General features: G+C 50.6%; 1 protein-coding gene across 1 annotated transcript in view; it reads left to right on the top strand.

The window, feature by feature from the left end:
- The first annotated feature begins 18870 nt into the window (after positions 1 to 18870).
- CLPTM1L (CLPTM1 like) overlaps positions 18871 to 20942 on the top strand; it is a 113224-nt gene continuing 111152 nt past the window's right edge. The window contains exon 1 of the mRNA XM_074945088.1: positions 18871 to 19212. Within this exon, the coding sequence (XP_074801189.1) occupies positions 19021 to 19212 (192 nt within the window). The 5' untranslated portion in view covers positions 18871 to 19020. The remainder of the gene's footprint in view (positions 19213 to 20942) is intronic.

Below are 20942 nucleotides of genomic sequence, written 5' to 3'. Positions count from 1 at the left end.
AGCGTAAGTAGAGTAGGGGCATTAGAGGACGAGAGCTGAGGAAGCGTTGTTCTAAGTCAGCCATAAAAATGTTGGCATACTGTTGGGCCATGCGGGTACCCATAGCAGTGCAGCTGATTTGAAGGTATACATTGTCCCCAAATGTGAAATAGTTATGGGTAAGGACAAAGTCACAAAGTTCAGCCACCAGGTTTGCCGTGACATTATCGGAAATAGTGTTCTTGAGGGCTTGTAGTCCATCTTTGTGTGGAATGTTGGTGTAGAGGGCTTCTACATCCATAGTGGCTAGGATGGTGAGGACCCAAAGTTTGATAGACACTGTCTCAGAAGTCACCATCATTTCAATCATACTGCCAATATTAAAGGAGAAGATGACCATGCACAATACCCAATTTGTACAGCTAATGGCAGTTAATGGATAGTGGGATGCCTTGAAGCAGGTGTAGGGTACATGGGCCAAATAATCCTCGGGCAATGGTCTCCAACCTTTTTACACACAAGATCACTTTTTGAATTTAAGTGCAACCCAGGATCTACCCTGCCCCTTCCCTGAGGCCCGACCCCACTCACTCCATCCCCCCTCCCTCCGTCACTTGCTCTCCCCCACCCTCACTCACTTTCACCAGCCTGGGACAGGAGGTTGGGGTTTGGGAGGGGGTGTGGGGTTTGGCTGGGGCCGAGGGGTTTGGAGTTAGGGAGGGGGTTGTGCAGGAGGGGGTAAGGGGTGCAAGCTCTGGGAGGGAGTTTGGCTGCAGGAGGGGGCTCTGGGCTGGGGCAGAATTGGGGTGCTGGCTCTGGGAGGGGGCTCAGGGCTGGGGGTTGGGGTGCAGGATGGGTGTGGGCTCCAGACATCACTTACCTCAGGTGACTCCTGGGAGGTGGCACAGTGGGGCTAAGGCAGGCTCCTTGCCTGCCCCGGCCCCATGTCTCTCCCAGAAGCAGCCAGCATGCCTCTGAGAGGGGCACATGCCTTTGCACACTGCTTCTGCCTGAAAGCACCATCCCTGCAGCTCCCATTGGCCGCAGTTCCCTGTTTCCAGCCAATGGGAGCTGCAGGGGCAGTGCTTGCAGGCAGGAGCAGCACGTGGAGACCCCGCCCCTCACCCCCACCCCCAGTGTCCGCAGGGGCGTGCTGGCTGCTTCCAGGAGTGGTGTGGGGCTGAGGCAGGCAGGGAACCTGCCTTAGCCCTGCTGCAGTGCCAGACTTTTAGTGGCCAGAGATCGCGATCAATTGTCAGAAGCTCCAGGATCTGGTGACCACTGTCCTAGGGAAATGCATCTTTATCCTAAAAGACAAAGCTCCAGAGAAGACTCTAATGGCAAATAGGGTACTGAGAATTCTAAGAATGAGTATTATAAAACAGCTGAAAGAATTACTACTGGTAGGAGAAGGAATGCAGGAGATGAACTGTCATGTGCAACCTAAGGATGCCGCACTGAAGCAGGCACTGGCCCAAGCAGAGAAACAGGGTCATTTCCTGGGTCCCATTAGAGAAATCAGCTATGTTAAGGTGGCAGAAAGACAGAAGGTGGTTATAACCCCTTGAGTGAGATTATTGACAGATGCTGCCAGGTACCAGGAAACACTGATGGGTATCGACTGCTTGTAGAACCGACACTTGGAACCAGACTCCCTAATGGGCTCTTGTCAGGGTTCCCTCCCTACTCTGAACTCTAGGGTACAGATGTGGGGCCCGCATGAAAGTCCCCCTAAATTTATTTCTACCAGCTTAGGCTAAAAACTTCCCCAAGGCACAACTCCTTCCTTGTCCTTGGATGGGTACTCCTGCAACCACCAAGTGAGTTAGACAAAGATTCAGGAAAAGAACCACTTGGAGTTCCTGTTCCCTAAAATATCCCTCCAAGCCCCTTCACCGGGGAGGCTTGAGAATAATCTAGCAACCAAACAGGTAAACCAGATTCTTAAAAAACAGAACTTTATTATAAAGAAAAAAAAGTAAAAGAAGCACCACTGTAAAATCAGGATGGAAGGTAACTTTACAGGGTAATCAGTTTCAAAACACAGAGGATTCCCCTCTAGGCAAAACTTTAAAGTTACAAAAAAACAGGGATAGACCTCCCTCTTAGCACAGGGAAAATTCACAAGCTAAAAACAAAAGATAATCTAACGCACCTTGCCTTATCTACTTTCTCGTTTTGCAATATTGAGACTAATTTTAGGATGATTTTAGGAGAAGGAGTTTTCTGACCTGATGCTTCTCTGCTTCCCCAGGGAATACACAAACAAAGAGCACAAACAAAGCCCCCACCCCCACCCCCACTTGAAAGTATCTTCTTTCCCCATTGGTCCTTTTGGTCAGGTCCCAACCAGATTATTTGAGCTTCTTAACCCCTTACAAGGAGGAATTCTAGGCTACCCTTAGCTGTATGGTTATGACAGCTCTTCATTGCAAATGTACTCACTAATGCCCCCAAAGGCAAAGTGCCACTAAGGCTGCTAAACTCAAGTGTGAAGGCCATAAAGATGTGCCCTTGAACCAGAGTTCCAGAGATAGACTGACCTGAAGGAGGGTGGCACTGGAAGATTGGGATGAACTAATGGTGGCAAAGGTGGAAAAGGAAGTGCAGTTTATCCCTTTGCTAGTGACACAGGGCAGAACACTACCAGTTCCAGTCCAAATAGATCTCCAAGGGTTAACCCCTACACAGGTTGGCCATTTGTGGGTACCACTAGAGAAACATAAAGAGGTCTTCTCCAGGGCTGCGCGAGACTTTGGTTACACCACCACAGTGACACACCGAATACCCACCTGAAATGCTGTCCCAATAAAGCAGAGGATCTCACTGCAAATGTTACAGGAAGTAAAAAGACACATCAAGGACCTAATGGCTCAAGGTGTCCTTGAGGAAAGCCACAGCCCCTGGACATCGCCTGCAGTTATTATAATCAAAAAGGATGGTGGGGTGAAATTCTGGTGTGACGACAGGAAATTGAGATGATGTTAAGGATGCCTACTCACTACCCCGGGTGGAAGAATCACTGGATGTGTTAGGAAGTGTGAGATTGTTTTCAACTCTCAGTCTGATATCTGGTTACTGCCAGGTCGTGGTGGAAGACCAAGACCAGGTAAGCACAGCTGTAACAACTCCTTTTGGGGTACTTAAATAGATCCATGTGCCAATTGGCTTGTGCAATGTGCCCGCTACATTCAAGAGACTAATGGAGGGGGGTCATCTTCCTGATAGACATCTTGCTGATATAACTGGATAATGCTATTGTGTTTTCCAAAGATTTTCAGAGTCATATGGAAAAATCAGATACCATCTGTCCTTGCATATCCCAACTTTAGCCTGCCATTCATAGTGACAACCAGTGAAAGCCTGCACATGGTGCTAGGGCAAAGGCAGGAGGGGGCCAAGCATGGGATCACATATGTGAGCCAAGGGCTAAGGAGGTCGGAAAGGAATGTCAAAAACTACAATGCTTTAAAACTAGAGCTGCTGAACCTGAAGTAGGCTGTCACTGAAAAATTAAGGACTATTTAGTTTACGCTAAATTCATGGTGATCTCCGACCACAATCCTCTCCATCACCGGGCAATGGCTAACCTAAGCGCAGTCAAACACCAGTGGATGGCCCAACTTACTGAATTCACTTTTGAAGTGCAGTATAAATCAGTAAAGCAGAACATCAGTGCAGACTCCGTGTCTAGAGTGCCCCATAGGAGGAATCGGAAGGTGAAGAAGACTGGAAAAGGACTTCTTAGTCGTTCCTGCAGCTGCTTTGCGGACCTGCTTGTGGCTAAAGCATCCAAAGCCCAAGGATGAAATGGTGGTAAAGAGCGCAGTACAAAACACAGTAAAAGGAGATCCAGTCCCTCTCAGAGAAGGTGCTATAATCTTGGAATAATCAAGGGAGGAGATCTAAAGTCTGCAACGACAATCAGGAAGGCCAAATCACACTTGGAGTTGCAGCTAGCAAGGGATGTTAAGAGTAACAAGAAGGGTTTGTTACTTCAGGTATGTTAGAAACAAGAAGAAGGTCAGGGAAAGTGTGGGCCCCTCACTGAATGGGGGAGGCAATCTAGTGAGAGAGGATGTGGAAAAAGCTAATGTACTCAGTGCTTTTTTTGCCTCTGTCTTCACAAACAAGGTCAGCTCCCAGACTACTGCACTTGGCAGCGCAGTATGGGGAGGAGGTGACCAGCCCTCTGTGGAGAAAGAAGTGATTCAGGACTATTTAGAAAAGCTGGATGAGCACAAGTCCATGGGGCCGGATGCACTGCATCCGAGGCTGCTAAAGGCGTTGGCGGATGTGATTGCAGAGCCATTGGCCATTATCTTTGAAAAATCATGGCGATCGGGGGAGCTCCCGGATGATTGGAAAAATGCTAATGTAGTGCCCATCTTTAAAAAAGGGAAGAAGGAGGATCCGGGGAACTACAGGCCAGTCAGCTTCACCTCAGTCCCTGGAAAAATCATGGAGCAGGTCCTCAAGGAATCAATTTTGAAGCACTTAGAGGAGAGAAAAGTGATCAGGAACAGTCAGCATGGATTCACAAAGGGCAAGTTATGCCTCACTAACCTAATTTCCTTCTATGATGAGATAACTGGCTCTGTGGATGAGGGGAAAGCAGTGGATGTGTTATTCCTTGACTTTAGCAAAGCTTTTGATACTGTCTTCCACACTATTCTTGCCAGCAAGTTAAAGAAATATGGGCTGGATGAATGGACTATAAGGTGGATAGAAAGCTGGCTAGATCATCGGGCTCAACAGGTAGTAATCAATGGCTCCATGTCTAGTTGGCAGCTAGTATCAAGCGGAGTTTCCCCAAGGGTCGGTCCTGGGGCCGGGTTTGTTCAATATCTTCATTAATGATCTGGAGGATGGTGTGGATTGCACCCTCAGCGAGTTTGCAGATGACACTAAACTGGGAGCAGTGGTAGATACGCTGGAGGGTAGGGATAGGATATAGAGGGCCCTAGACAAGTTAGAGGATTGGGCCAAAAGAAATCTGATGAGGTTCAACAAGGACAAGTGCAGAGTCCTGCACTTAGGAAGGAAGAATCCCATGCACTGCTACAGATTAGGGACCGAGTGGCTAGGCAGCAGTTCTGCAGAAAAGGACCGAGGGGTTACAGTGGACGAGAAGCTGCATATGAGTCAACAATGTGCCCTTGTTGCCAAGAAGGCTAATGACATTTTGGGCTGTATAAGTTGTAGCATTGCCAGCAGATCGAGGGACGTGATCATTCCCTTCTATTCGGCAATGGTGAGGCCTCATCTGGAGTACTGTGTCCAGTTTTGGGCCCCACACTACAAGAAGGATGTGGAAAAATTGGAAAGAGCCCAGCGGAGGGCAACAAAAATGATTAGGGGGCTGGAACACATGATTTATGAGGAGAGGCTAAGGGAATTGGGATTATTTAGTCTGCAGAAGAGAAGAATGAGGGGGGATTTGATAGCTGCTTTCAACTCCCTGAAAGGGGGTTCCAAAGAAGATGGATCTAGACTGTTCTCAGTGGTAGCAGATGACAGAACAAAGGAGTAATGATCTCAAGTTGCTGTGGGGGAGGTTTAGGTGGGATATTAGGAAAAACTTTTTCACTAGAAGGGTGGTGAAGCACTGGACTGCATTACCTAGGGAGGTGGTGAAATCTCCTTCCTTAGAGGTTTTTAAGGTCAGGCTTGACAAAGCCCTGGCTGGGCTGATTTAGTTGGGGTTTGGTCCTGCTTTGCGCAGGGGGTTGTACTAGATGACTTCCTGAGGTCCCTTCCAACCCTGATATTTTATTCTAAGCTACATTGGATGAGTCTCAGTGGCAGCCATGAAACAAATGAGGTCAGACTGAACATTTGGGGTCAGATACCCCTAGTCTAAGGGTATGTCTACACTATGAAATTAGGTTGAATTTGTAGAAGTCGATTTTTTAGAAAGCGATTTTATACAGTCTATTGTGTGTGTCCCCAAACTAATGCACTAAGCGCATTAAGTTGCGGAGTGCGTCCACAATACCGAGGCTAGCATCGACTTTCAGAACGTTTCACTGTGGGTAGCTATCCCACAGTTCCCGCAGTCTCCGCTGTCCATTGGAATTCTGGGTTAAGCTCCCAATGCCTGATGGGGCAAAAACATTGTCGCGGGTGGTTTTGGGTACATGACGTAAGTCGCCCCTCCCTCCATGAAAGCAATGGCAGACAATCGTTCCGTGCCTTTTTTCCGTGCGGGCGCCATACTGCTTTCAGCAGATGGTGCAGTAGGACTGCTAACTGTCATCATCCACCGCTTCCGCTGCCACTCTGCTCTCCGGCTCTCCTGATGCTATGAATCCACCTCGCAGGTCCTCTATATGACCGTCGTCATCTACCACTTCCGCTGGCACTCTGCTCTCCTGCTCTCCTCATGGTCTCTCAGGGCCACTTCCCCTGCAACTCTGCTTGGCTGCTCTTGTCTTGCCATACCAAGGCAAGCGTGCAGCCCGCTCAGCTGTTGTGTCCTGGCAGCAGACGGTGCAGTAGGTCTGCAAAACTGGTCATCCAACCACTGCTTCCCCTGCAACTCTTCTCTCCTGCAGATGCCATACCACAGCAAGCATGGAGCCCGCTCAGATCACAGCGGCAGTTATGAGCATTGTAAACGCCTCGCGCATTATCATGCAATATATGCATAACCAGAACCTGCAAAAGCAGGCGAGGAGGCGATGGCAGTTTAGTGACAAGAGTAATGAGGACATGGACACAGACTTCTCTCAAAGCACAGGCCCCGACAATTTGGCCATCCTGGTGGCAATGGGGCAGGCTCATGCCGTGGAATGCCAATTCTGGGCCCAGGAAACAAGCACAGACTGGTGGGACCACATAGTGTTGCAGGTCTGGGATGATTCCCAGTGGCTGCGAAACTTTCACATGCGTAAGAGCACTTTCATGGAACTTTGTAACTTGCTTTCCCCTGCCCTGAAGCGCAGGAATACCAAGATGAGAGCAACCCTCACAGTTCACAAGCGACCGGCGATAGACCTGTGGAAGCTTGCAACGCCAGACAGCTACCGGCCAGTCGGGAATCAATTTGGAGTGGGCAAATCTACTGTGAGGGCTGCTGTGATCCAAGTAGCCAACGCAATCACTGAGCTGCTGCTATCAAGGGTAGTGACTCTGGGAAATGTGCAGGTCATAGTGGATGGCTTTGCTGCAATGGGATTTCCTAACTGTGGTGGGGCGATAGACAGAACCCATATCCCTATCTTGTGACTAGAGCACCAAGGCAGTGAGTACATAAACCGCAAGGGGTACTTTTCAATGGTGCTACAAGCACTGGTGGATCACAAGGGACGTTTCACCAACATCAACGTGGGATGGCCGGGAAAGGTACATGACGCTCGCATCTTCAGGAACTCTGGTCTGTTTCAAAAGCTGCAGCAAGGGACTTTCTTTCCAAACCAGAAAATTACTGTTGGGGATGTTGAAATGCCTATAGTTACCCTTGGGGACTCAGCCTATCCCTTAATGCCATGGCTCATGAAGCCATACACAGGCAGCCTGGACAGTAGTCAGGAGCTGTTCAACTATAGGCTGAGCAAGTGCAGAGTGGTGGAAGAATGTGCATTTGGACGTTTAAAAGCGCACTGGCGCAGTTTACTGACTCGGTTAGACCTCAGCAAAACCATTTGGGGGGGAGGGGAAGGATAGCTCAGTGGTTTGAGCATTGGCCTGCTAAACCAAGGGTTGTGAGTTCAATCCTTGAGGGGGACATTTAGGGATCTGGGGCAAAAATTGGGGATTGGTCCTGCTTTGAGCAGGGGGTTGGACTAGATGATCTCCTGTGGTCCCTTCCAACCCTGATATTCTGTGAATATTCCCATTGTTATTACTGCTTGCTGTGTGCTCCACAATATCTGTGAGAGTAAGGGGGAGACGTTTATGGCAGGGTGGGAAGTTGAGGCAAATCGCCTGGCTGCTTATTACACGCAGCCAGACACCAGGGTGGTTAGAAGAGCAGAGCAGGGCATGCTGCACATAAGAGAAGCTTTGAAAAGCAGTTTCATGGCAGACCAGGCTACAGTGTGACAGTTCTGTTTGTTTCTCCTTGATGAAAACCCGCCCCCTTGGTTCACTCTACTTCCCTGTAAGCCAACCACCCTCCCCTTCGATCACTGCTTGCAGAGGCAATAAAGTCATTGTTGTTTCAAATTCATGCATTCTTTATTAATTCGTCACACAAATAGAGGGATAACTGCCAAGGTAGCCTGGGAGGGGTGTGGGAGGAGGGAAGCACTGGGTGGTGCGGGGAGAAGAGAAGGACAAGGCCACACTGCACTTCAAAACGTGTTGAATGCCAGCCTTCTGTTGCTTGCACAGTCCTCTGGGGTGGAGTGTTTGGGTGCCCGGAGAGCCCCCTCCCCCCCTCCCAGCATTCTTGGGCATCTGGGTGAGGAGGCTATGGAACTTGGGGAGGAGGGCGATTGGTTACACAGGGGCTGCAGTGGCGGTCTGTGCCTTTCCTGTACCTCAACCATACACTGGAACATATCAGTTTGAACCTCCAGTAACCTCAGCATTGCAACCTACCTCCTTTCATCATGCTGCCGCTATCTTTCCTCTTGATCCTGCCACCTCTCCTGTTGCTCCAGTCATCTGTGCTCTCACGCATCCCTCCTGTCCTCATGGTCATTTTGTGCTTTCCTGGACTCTGCCATTGTCTGCATCCATGCATTCTGCTGGGCTCTTTCAGTTTGGGTGGACTGCATGAGCTGAGAGAACATTTCATCGTGAGTGCAGGTTTTTTGCCTTCTTATCTGCACTAGCCTCTGGGACGGAGATGCTATTCGCAGAGTTGAAACATTTGCAGCTGCAGGAGGAAAAAAAGGGAGATTCAAATTGAAAAAGACACATTGGCCATTTAAAAGGAGGGGCTGATGTTTTCGGGTTAACGGGCAGCACAAACCTAACTAACCCCCCCCCAACTCTCTGGGATGATCGCTTCACCCCTCCCCGCACCGCGTGGCTAACAGCGGGGATGATTTCTTTTCAGCCACAGGCAAACAGCCCAGCAGGAACAGCTACCTGTGATGTCCCCTTAATAAAATTCCCCTATTTCAACCAGGTGACCATGAATGATATCACTCTCCTGAGGATAACACAGAGAGATAAAGAACGGATGTTGCTTGAATGCCAGCAAACACTGGGACCACACGCTGCCATGCTTTCTTATGCAATGATTCCCGACTACGTGCTACTGGCCTGCCGTGGTAAAGTGTCCTACCATGGAGGATGGAATAAGGCTGCCCTCCCCAGAAACCTTTTGAAAAGGCTTTGGGAGTACCTCCAGGACAGCTTCATTGAGATGTCCCTGGAGGAGTTCCACCCCATCCCCAGACATGTTAACAGACTTTTCCAGTAGCTGTACTGGCCACGAATGCATCCCAAGTCTTCAGGGCAAATTAATCATTAAACACGCTTGCTTTTAAACGGTGTATTATATTTACAAAGGTACACTCACCAGAGGTGCCTTCTCTGCCTTCAAGGTTCGGGAGCCCGGGCTGAGAGGGTATTGGCTCCAGGGTGATAAACAGTTCCTGGCTGTTGGAGAGAATGGTTTCTCCACTTGCCTGGTGTGTGCTATCTTCAACCTCCCCGTCCTCATCCCCCAAATCCTCATCTCTGTTGTGTGAGACTCCCTTGCAGGAGTTCATGTACAGGTGTGGGGTAGTTGTAGGGGCACCCCCTAGAATTGCATGCAGCTCATCATAGAAGCGGCATGTCTTGGGCTCTGACCCCGAGCGGGCGTTTGCCTCTTGGGTGTTTTGATAGGCTTGCCTGAGCTCCTTAAGTTTCATGCAGCACTGCTGCGGGTCCCTGTGATAGCCTCTGTCCTTCATGCCCTTGGAAATTTTTTCAAATATTTTGGCATTTCGTCTTTTGGAACGGAGTTCTGATAGCACGGATTCGTCTCCCCTTACAGCAATCAGATCCAGTACCTCCCGTTCAGCCCATGCTGGAGCTCTTTTGCGATTCTGGGAGTCCATGATAATCTCTGCTGATGAGCTCTGCATGGTCACGCCACGGTGGCCAAACAGGAAATGAAATTCAAAAGTTTGCGGGGCTTTTCCTGTGTACCTGGCCAGTGCATCCGAGTTGAGAGTGCTGTCCAGAGCCGTCACAATGGAGCATTGTGGGATTGCTCCTGGAGGCCAATACCATCGAATTGTGTCCACACTAACCCAAATTTGACCCGGCGATGTCGATTTCAGCGCTAATCCCCTCATTGGGGAGAAGTACAGAAATTGATTTTAAGAGCCCATTAAGTCGCCAAAAATGCCTTTGCTGTGTGGATGGGTGCAGGGTTTAATCGATCGAATGCTGCTAAATTCAACCTAAACTCGTAGTGTAGACCAGGGCTATGAAGCTGACCAGAAAGCGGGAATGACTTAGGTCAGTGGTTCCCAAACTTGTTCCACCGCTTGTGCAGGGAAAGCCCCTGGTGGGCCGGGCCGGTTTGTTTACCTGCCGCATTCAGCCAATTGCGGCTCCCAGTGGCTGCGGTTCGCTGCTCCAGGCCAATGGGAGCTGCTGGAAGCGGCGCAGGCCGAGGGACATACTGGCAGGTAAACAAACCGGCCCGGCTCGCCAGGGGCTTTCCCTGCACAAGTGGCGGAACAAGTCTGAGAACCACTGACTTAGGTTATACCATGAGATGCTGTTCCTGGTGCCATGCCATCCCCGAGATGGCGAAAGAGTATGTCAGTTAGTGGTACTTGTGTTGCTAAGCCAGCAAGTTTATGAGGCCAGGCTTGATCATGGGGGATTTTGGAGACCGTATCACTCTAGAGATGATAAGGAGAAATTATTACTGGTCCATGATGGGTAGCGGCATTCAATCTTGGAGCTGTCAGTACAAACAGTGTGCCCTAGCAAAGGATATGTTTCCTCACACCTTGAGCCCCTTTGACCTGTACCAATGTGATTCTCCCAATAGAGATCCTAGAGATCTTGGGTGGGATCTTCAGAGGGGTACGAGAATATATTGGCTCTCGCAGATGTGTTTCCCTGATTCATCGTCACTATTCCAACTAGAAACCAAATGGTGTGGACAATGACTGAAGCCCTCATAAAACACTGGTTTGTATACTATGGTTCTTCTTCAAGTAGTGTCCCTATGGGTGTTCTACCATAGATATGCTTGTGTCCCTGCATTGCTGATCGGAGAACTTTGGCAGCATTGTCTGTTAGGCCCGCACATGTGCTGTCTCTCCTCGTGCTTCGCCACGAGGCTAGCCAGCAGGCACAGTTCTTTCTTAACCAACCTTGGCTAGAGACAGAGCTACCTGTAGTCTCTTACGACCATTATTTTCATTTACATATCTATAGCTAGTTAGTCTCCTCAATTTTAGTTGTAGTTTTCTTCTTTTTCTATTTTCTTCTTAAAAAAAAGCAAGCTCTCCCCCCCCCCCCAAAATAAGACTTTATTATTCCCCTTTTTTTTTCATTGGGGACCCTTCCCTCAAGAGTGTATGCCCAGTTCACTGGGCTTCAAGAAGTGCCTCTCCTGCAAAGAGGCCATCCCTGTAGCTGACAAAGCACTCCCGGTGCATATGCTGCTTCAGGGAAGGCCACATTTCACAGAAGTGTGGTCTCTGCCAGTAACTCAGGCCCGGGTCTTCCAAGGACAGGGAGTTGAGATAGAGGATCATCTTCGTTGAAGAGGCCTTCCAAGCCTCCCCAGAGCCATGTTGAGAGACCCCTGGCAGACGTGAGTCTTCCCCACAGCCCTCAACTTCCAAGGACTGTGGGTCCAAAGAAATCAGCCACTGACCCCTCTCATAAGTCATCAAAAAAGAGAGCGAGAAGTCCCCAGAGTGAGCCCCCAAACAGTCATGAACAACCCCTCCGGCATGCTCGGTTTCCTCAGTACCATTGGCATTGAGACAATCTCAGCCTGGTACCCACAGCTCACAAAGATCTGCAGTGGCAGGTGCTATTGATGTGCCTAAGGACCCAGTGGGCACAGACACCCCATCAGCGGCACCAAAGGACAATGCATCTAGTCCAATCCCCTGCTCAAAGCAGGACCAACACCAATTAAATCATCCCAGCCAAGGCTCTGTCAAGCCCGCCCTTAAAAACCTCTAAGGATGGAGATTCCACCACCTCCCTAGGTAACCCATTCCAGTGCTTCACTACCTTCCTAGTAAAATAGTGTTTCCTAATATCCAACTTAGACCTCCCCCACTGCAACTTGAGACCATTGCTTCTTGTTCTGTCATCTGCCACCTCTGAGAACTGGGGCCTTGGGGAAGTGGCCCAGGAAAATCTGCTGAGGTGTCAGAGGGGGCACCGCAAGCAGCGCCCATCTACAGGGTCCCTGGGGTGGGACCCTGAGTAGTGGGTGAGCCCGGGTCATCCACCCCCCATCCCCACTCACCACCGAGGAAGTGGCTGGACTAAGGGACTGCGACATTCTCCTGGAAGGGGGAAGCACAGAGTGCGACACAGCCGGAGGGCTGTGTTATGAAGAGGATGCCGCAGTCCTGGGAGTGACATGGGTCCCTAGAGCAGAAGTTTCAGCAGTGAGACGCCGCCAGAAGAGGGCGCACTGGCTAGCAGAGCTGATCCCCGGGACATCCAGCAGGGGGCGCCGTAGTGGTGAGTCCCACCACATCACACAGACACTCTCAGGACCATTAGAAGAAATCAAGGACACCTATCACGAGCTCTTTGACATACTCCACTCCTCCTTGTCCTCAAAAATAACCCTGCCTATTAATGAGGTTCTTCAGGACCCCACAAAAACCATATGGCAGACCCCAGCATCGGTGGCGCATACCTGTAAGCAGGCTGCCAGGGTTCCTTCCCCACTCTCAACTCTAGGGTACAGATGTGGAGACCTGCATGAAAGACCCCCTAAGCTTATTCTTCCCAGCTTAGGTTAAAAACTTCCCCAAGGTACAAACTTTGCCTTATCCTTGAACAGTATGCTGCCACTACCAAGCATTTTAAACAAAGAACAGGGAAAGAGACCACTTGGAGACATCTTCCCCCAAAATATCCCCCCAAGCCCTACACACCCCCTTTCTTGGGGAGGCTTGAGAATAATATCCTAACCAATTTGTTCAGGTGAACACAGACCCAAACCCTTGGATCTTAAGAACAATGAAAAATCAATCAGGTTCTTAAAAGAAGAATTTTAATTAAAGAAAAGGTAAAAGAATCACCTCTGTAAAATCAGGATGGAAAATACTTTACAGTGTATTCAGATTCAAAACACAGAGGATCCCCCTTTGGGCAAAACCTTAAAGTTACAGAAAACAGGAATAAACCTCCCTCTTAACACAGGGAAAATTCACATAAAACAAAAGATAAACTAATCCGCCTTGCCTGGCTTACCTGTACTGGTTGCAATATTGGAGACTTGGATTAGGATGCGTTGGAGAAAAGGGATTTCTCTCTGGCCTCTCTCAGTCCCAAGAGAGAATAACACGTAAACAAAGAGCACAAACAAAAGCCTTTCTCTCTTCCCCCCCAAGATTTGAAAGTATCTTGTTCCCTTATTGGTCCTTTGGGTCAGGTGCCAGCCAGGTTAGCTGAGCTGCTTAACCCTTTACAGGTAACAGGATGTTGCCTCCGGCCAGGAGGGATTTTATAGCACTGTATACAGAAAGGTGGTTACCCTTCCCTTTATATTTATGACACAGGCTGACAAAAATATTATGTTCCAGCAAGTCAGATGGAATTCCTCTTCTCCCACCCTCCACCCAATTCCATCGTGGTGGACGCTATCAATTCTTGTGGCCACCAATACCAAATGGGGTCCAGTCCCTACGACAGAGATTGGAAGAGTCTGGACCTCTTTGGGAGGAAAGCTTACTCTTCAGCCATGCTACAGTTTCAAACTGCCAGTTACCAAGCCCTAATGGCGAAATACGACTATGTAAACTACTTCAAATTGAATAATTTTATTGATCAGCTACCTGAGACGCACTGCGACCAATCCAAAGCCATCATTCAGGAGGGACAGTTAGTGGCCTGACAATGCTACAATCTGCCTTCAATGCAGCCGACGCAATAGCCAGGTCCATCTCCACAGTGGTGGTGATGTTGCATATGGCATGGCTACATCTGTCGGGCTTCCTTAAGGAGGTCCAATAGACTGCCGAAGACCTTCCCTTTGAAGGCACCAAGCTCTTTGCAGAGAAGAAAGACATCTCTCTTCACACCCTAAAAGATTTTAGGGCTACTCTCCACTTGCTGGTCATCTACACACCAGGACAGAAGAGAGAATTTACTCTGCAGCCCCACAAACCACATACCTCCCAATACCCAACTCAGTGATACTACGAGTCTCAGAGGAAGAAAACTAAGTTCATTAGGCATAAACCATCTGGCCCAGTCTTCCATGTCCCAGCCACCACTTCTAAGCACCAATTTTGATGTGTTGGTTGAGACATTGATAGACCACTGCCCCCAACTGCTACAGCTGACCACTGCTCTCTACCCATTTGGCCACCCTCTGGCAATGTTCTACAGCATCTGGTAATGCATTACATCAGTGTTTCCCAAACTTGGGACCATAGGCGCCAACTTTCCCCGGTGCTGTTGGGTGCTTGCGCCCCCCCTGGCCCCACCCTGACTCCACCCCTTCCCCGCCCCTGCCCTGCCCCCATTCCAACCCCTTCCCCAAAGTCCCCACCCCAACTCCCTCCCCCCCTGCCCCATTGGACCTCTCCCCAAATCCCCACCCCAGCCCTGCCTCACCCCTGAGCGCGCCACGTTCCCCCTCCTCCCCACTCCCTCCCAGGGCTTGGCATGTGAAACAGCTGTTTCATGGCAAGGGAGGAGAAGCAGAGCGGTGGCGCACTCAGGGGAGGAGGTGGAGCAGAGGCAAGGGTGAGCTGGGGTGGAGTGGGGAGCTGTGGTGGGTGGGGCAGGCCGAGGGATGTACCAGCCGCCGCTTCCCACAGCCCCCATTGGCATGGAGCGGTGAACCGCGGCCAGCGGGAGCCGCGATCAGCCGAACCTGCAGACACAGCAGGTAAACAAACCGGCCCGCCAGGGGCTTTCCCTGAACAAGCAGTGTCCCAAGTTTGGGAAACACTGCATTACATCATATCAATAGGTCTTGGAGATGGTTCGCAATAGGTACTCCATCCATTTTACCTCCCTACCCTCTCCACAACATCCTTCTTTGTCCCTCTTCAGGGACCCTTTTCATGAGAGTTTACTATGACAAGAGATAAATCGTCTCCTCCAGTTAGAAGCCATAGAAACAGTACCTCAACATCTATGAGGCAAAAGGGTTTTATTCTCGTTATTTCCTAATACCCAAGAGGAGGGGAAGTTGGAGACCAATATTAGACCTCAGAGCACTCAACAAGTTTGTCAAAGCTCAAAAATTCAAGATGGTCACTCTAGCAATGATTATTCCAGCATTGGAGCAGGGGAGTGCACTAACCTCTGGGCTGAAAGTCATAAGGCAGGCAGTGGCTCCTCCTTCAGCTGTTTGTGTGGAGTGAGTCAGGTGCCTAACCTGAGTTTGTAAGAAATTAAGTGCCTAAGCTGCCTGACTCCATGAGAAGGGTTCCAGGTTGTGGATCAGTAGGAGAGATAGGTGTCTCCCTGCAGCCTGGACTTACTATCTCCAAAAGAGGGACAGAGGTTAGGATACACTTTGCTTGTTGGCATCTCCCACTGAATAGCTTAGATCGCTCCTCATCTAGTATGCTGGCTTTTGTGGATTGCATTATTGGGCACTTATCTCTCCCCATTCCTTGTATAGGGAACCTAGGCTCCTAACTCAGGCTTTGTGGATCACAATGTTGTTCCTGTGATTTTCTAGGTGCCTAAAGTTTGGCATTGCAATGCTGAGTGCCAAAATGTCTAACTCCTTTCGTGCATCTGGGCCTGACGTATACAGATATTATGGTGGAGCAATCACTAGATCAGGAATCTCAAACTCAAATCACCATGAAGGCCACATGAGGACTAGTACAGTGGCCTGAGGGCTGCATCACTGAAACCTTTTCATACAATGATACAAAATTATAGTCAAAAATGAAAAAAATGAAGAGTAATATAATATGCTATTAAAAGTCAATGTATTAACTTTTTAAAAACTGTAATGCGAAGAGGGGTTTTAATAAAATATAAACACTCAGTAATGCACCTCACTCAAACGACAAAACACACATTTACTTTTAGAATTACTTTGGTTAAAGCCCCCCCCCCCCAGCCCTGCCCCCACTCCACCCCTTCCATGAAGCCCCTCCCCTGCCCCGCCTTTTCCCTTCCCTGCCCCTATTCTAACCCCTTCCCCAAATCCCCGCCCCCCTTCTTCTCCACCTTCTTCCCTGAGCACACCACATCCCTGCTCTTCCCCCTCCCTCCTGGAAAGTCCTAAGCACCACCAAACAGCATGTGGGGTCAAGTGCTGCCCCAGATTTCTGCTCAGCCTCCTGGGAGGGGGAGGCTGGAGAGGAGGTCTGTCCTCCTGCTGTACTTGCCCCTCTCCCTGGCAGCTGGGCCTGGGAGAGGAGCAGAAGGGGCGGGACAGAGCCATTTTTTCATGCTGACTGAGGGCAGTTGGCTCAGGGTTGCTGCTCTGTGCAGCATGGAGGCTGCCTGCCAGAAGCCGGTTGGGGAGGTGGTGTCAGCCGGCCCCCTCCACTGTCCACTGGGCCCAGATGCTGGGTGCCAAGCAAATCAGAGTTCCCCTTCCCCCCACCTATCACATTTCTGGCTCATTCAGACCCCATCTCCGGCAGCCAGGCCCAGACGGGGAGCAGAGAGCCTGGGCCACCGTCATCTCCCCAGCTGGACTCACTCTCAGGCAGCTGCTTTGCTGCACAGAGGCAGTAACCTGGAGCAGCCACCCTCAGCCGGTGTGAGAAGCGGCTCCATCCTGCTCCCTGCCTGGGCCTGGCTGCTGGGGGGAGAGGTTGAACAACCCGGAAATGTGCCAGCGGGGAGGTGCAGCAGGAGGATAGAGCCCCCCCACCCCATTGGTAATTCTGGTCGGGTGGGGAGAGCACAGAGGTCTCTGGGTTGGGTTCAGGGCGTGGGGTTGCTGGGGAAGGCGCCAGGAGCAGGCTCCCTGGCTCAGAGGTAGGGGCATTGCCTGTGCCCCATGTCTCCCCTGCTGAGGTATCTGTGAACTCCGGGGAGACACTGATACTGTGACTCTCTGTGGGCAGGGGCTGGCCGCAGCTGGGCCCAGAGACACATGCTCCCTGGTCCTGTGGCCCCAGGTGTGGGGTGGTCTTGTGGTCTCATTGTGCCTCCCTCCCCAGTATCAGGAGGCACAAGTTGTCTATGCACTTGGGCAATGGAGTTCAAAAATTGGTCCTGGAGCAAACAATGTTTGGGTACAGGACCATCTGCTGGAGGACCGTTAGGGTCAACACAGCTAATGCAGTGTTTAGACTTGTACTGTGTGGACAGAAGTAGGTTGACTTTCACTCTGCATCATTGGGGAGGTGGTGTTATTATGTTGATTAAATGGGATGCTTATGTTGATAGGAAACTAATTTAGGTGCGGACATGCAAAACTATGTCAAAAAATGTGGATTTAGGATGCTCCAACTTTGTAGTGTGGGAGGCTGCCTGTGAGCCCAAAGAGTGGAAGAACCTATCTGCATAAACTGTGAGACCAACAACTCAACTTGATAGCATTTTTGTAATAATTTGTAACATATCTTTTCAATGCTACATCCAACCAATTCCAAAATTTCAGGGAAAGTTTTAGATATCAATGGTCAAAATTCTAACGATTTTTGGGGAAAATGCGGGGGCATAGAGGCCCCCTATCTGTTTAGTACAGCAACAACTACAAGCATTTTTACAATTGTTTATAGATCAAACTGGTTGAGAGGATCCATTAATACCTTCCAGCATAAAACAATACACCTGCCTATCCTTCCTTAACTCAGATAAATGATAATGGTGAGGGGGAAGGGTGGAAGACATTGTGAACACACCCCTTTACATGGGGGAAGGGGAAAACAGGGGAAAGGGGAGGACCCTGCTATGGGAGAGGGGGCACACAAAGCCCCTAGCTCAGGGGGCAAACCATCTGCCATAGGGTGGGAATAGGGGATCTTGGTGTAGGGGAAGGGAGGATGGAAGGCATACAGAACCTTTGCCAAGGGGAAATTGGAAGACCCTCATAGTGGGGAGGTTGCACACAGAGCCCCTAATAGGGGCTAGAGATGGGAATGGGGACAGACAGAGCTCCTGGCATCAAGTGAAGTGAGGGAATGGTGGAGACAGGAGGACACATATAATTGCTGACACAGGGGAGCTAATGGGAGACTCCAGTACAGGAGCAGGGGAAAATGGTGGAATACACAGAAGCCTTGGTAAGGGGGCAATTAGAAGGCGATGCAATGAGGCCTCCCACTACAGGTGAGTGGGTACAGGAGCATTGTGAGAAAGCTGCGTAGGAGGCTGCCCAGCTGAGCAGGGGCTGTCAGAGGTTAATGACCTGGCGCCTGGTCACTGGACTTTTGGTGTCAGGTCAGTATAACTGACTGGACGCTGTACAAGTCCCCTTTTGACCAGACTTTCCAGGGAAAAACCAGGCACCTGGCAAGCCCAGCTGCAGAGGGGGCGACTGACTGGGCGCCAGGGCCCCGGCACATAGCGGCCAACAATCAAATACAAGGCGGGCGCTGGGCTGGGCTCGCAGGGAGGTGCCCGGCAGGAGTCTCTCCCCGCCCTGCCGACCCTGGTCTGGTCACGCTGTCGCCGGCGGGATCCGGCACGGCCGCTGCTCCGCGAGCTCGCTGGGTGACTGGGCGGGTGGCCCGGGGCGCGTCAGCAGCACTTGGGCCGGGGCTGACGCTGGTGGGGGCGAGGCTCTTCTCCCAGCAGGAAGCTGTCACCTTTCCCGGCAGGCCTCTTGCGGGGAGAGGCCGGTTACGTCTTTCCGGTGTCTCTCGGAAGTCGTGACTCGCGAGGGGGCTGGGCAGTGCCGGGGGGCGCGCTGGGTGCCGAGGATGGCGGCGTTGTGTGGCCAGGGGCGGCTCGGGTGACGCCCGCGGCGGTTGCGCGGACGGTGGCGGCGGGGCCATGCTGAGCCGCAGCTCGTTCACCAGCCTGGTGGTGGGGGTGTTCGCGGTGTACGTGGCGCACACGTGCTGGGTGATGTACGGGATCGTCTGTACGCGGCCCTGCCCCGCCCCGGGCCCGGCCAAGGAAGAGCAGGCGGGAGGCGCGGCGGGCTGCATCTGGCCCTACCTGGCCCGCCGGCCCAAGCTGCAGGTGAGACGCGCGCTGGGCTCTCCCCCACCTTCCCGTGCCCGAGGGGCGGCCTGCGGCCCCCCGGCCCCTCGCCTGCGGCCTGGGGTCTCTGCTTTGCTGGCCGCAGATGGTTAGCTTCTCCTTGGTGGGCCGGTCTGCGGGCTCCGGCAGGGGTGAGCGCGTTGGCTGTGAGCAGCTTAAGGTCTCTGCCGGCGTGTACTTGACGGGCACTAGCTCTGCAGCAGTTAACGGGGTCGGGCCCTAAGTTCATCAGGCAAGAGCCGTTTTTGTTTGCAGTTTATAATCTGTGCTTCCAACATTGTTGGGAGCGGGGAGAGAAATGAGACCAGGGGACAGCAACGTGGTGTAGAAGAGAATAAGCAGCAAGTGGAAGACAAAATATACCATGGAAACTAGAGCGGCTTAGTAATGAGGCTAATATGTAAGATTGTAAGGGAGATCTTGTGTATTGAAAGAAAATAGATTTATGAAAGAGCAATTGAGGAATAAAATAATATGTAGTTGAAGACAATGAGTGGGAGTTAGGAGAGAAGAACGAATAAAGAAATTGAGCAGGTGGCCCAGGCAGGCATAATTTCATTAAACTAGAAGAACTTTGTTCCTATATTTTGTATTTTCCCAACATCCTTCCAGTATTGCCAAGGCTAGGAGAAAAGAGAGAGAATAGTCATAAGTATTTATGCAGAATTATCTACCAAAAAGCATTTACACTTAAATAATAATAGGGTTGTGAAGTTAAGCACTGAGAAGATAGTCATTAATTACATGATCATACACTTTTTGTTTACTTTAGGATCTCTGTGTCACACACTAGATTGTAGGGTCGGTACTCAGTGGCTTAGCTATTCATATGCAGTGTTCAATATTCCCCTATTTCATGTGGTTTTAGGCCTTCATTATTACACACAGGTTAAACCTTGAACTGAATACAGAATTATTAATGTACTCATGGGCTTTTCTGTAGTGCTCTGACCATAATGAGTGCTTCACAAACATTAATGAGTTTAGCTTCAGGACATTCTAATGAGGTGGTGGCATAGTAGATTCCTCTTATTAGCAATCCCTTCGGTTGCCAGCAAAAAATGGCCATTCTGTGTTTGCCAGTAAGCGGAAGGCAGTTGGGCAGCCAGGAAAGAAAGCGCTGCAGTGTGCCATCCCTGGCTGTATGCCTCCAAACGTGCCTGTGAGCAGAGTAGCAGCAGGGTTGGAAGTTGCAACCTGGATGATGTGGCTTTTTTAGCAGGCACTGAGGCCCACAGACAGGAGTCCTCTCTCCAGGAGTCCTGGCTGAGCACATCCCAGCACTTCCTTCCCTGGCTGCAGTACCGCAGCAGGACACAAGTGGATAGAGCCCTGCAAATCCGCAGGTATCCACTTTATATATATATGCATCCGATGAAGTGAGCTGTAGCTCACGAAAGCTTATGCTCAGATAAATTGGTTAGTCTCTAAGGTGCCACAAGTACTCCTTTTCACTTTACATCTGTGGACCATTTCTGCGGATACCAGCACGGATGCAGATACCAATTTTGTATCCGTGCAGGACTCTGATGGTAAGAGCAGGCAGTCGCAGATCCTCCCCCTGCTCTGGGCTGAGGGCCTGTGGGGCAGGGACAGGGGCTGGGAGCTTCTCGGGCCCTACGCCCAGGGCAGGTGGAAGGTCCATTGTGGCTCCCCACAGCTGCCCACCTGACTCTGACTGTGGCCAGACTGTGGTTCCAAGCCACCCT

The sequence above is a fragment of the Natator depressus genome, chromosome 2 (genome assembly GCF_965152275.1).
Source record: "Natator depressus isolate rNatDep1 chromosome 2, rNatDep2.hap1, whole genome shotgun sequence".
Classification (NCBI taxonomy): Eukaryota; Metazoa; Chordata; order Testudines; family Cheloniidae; genus Natator; species Natator depressus.
Note: the sequence above shows the minus strand (reverse complement) of the source record. Positions and strands in the feature narration are given on the sequence as shown.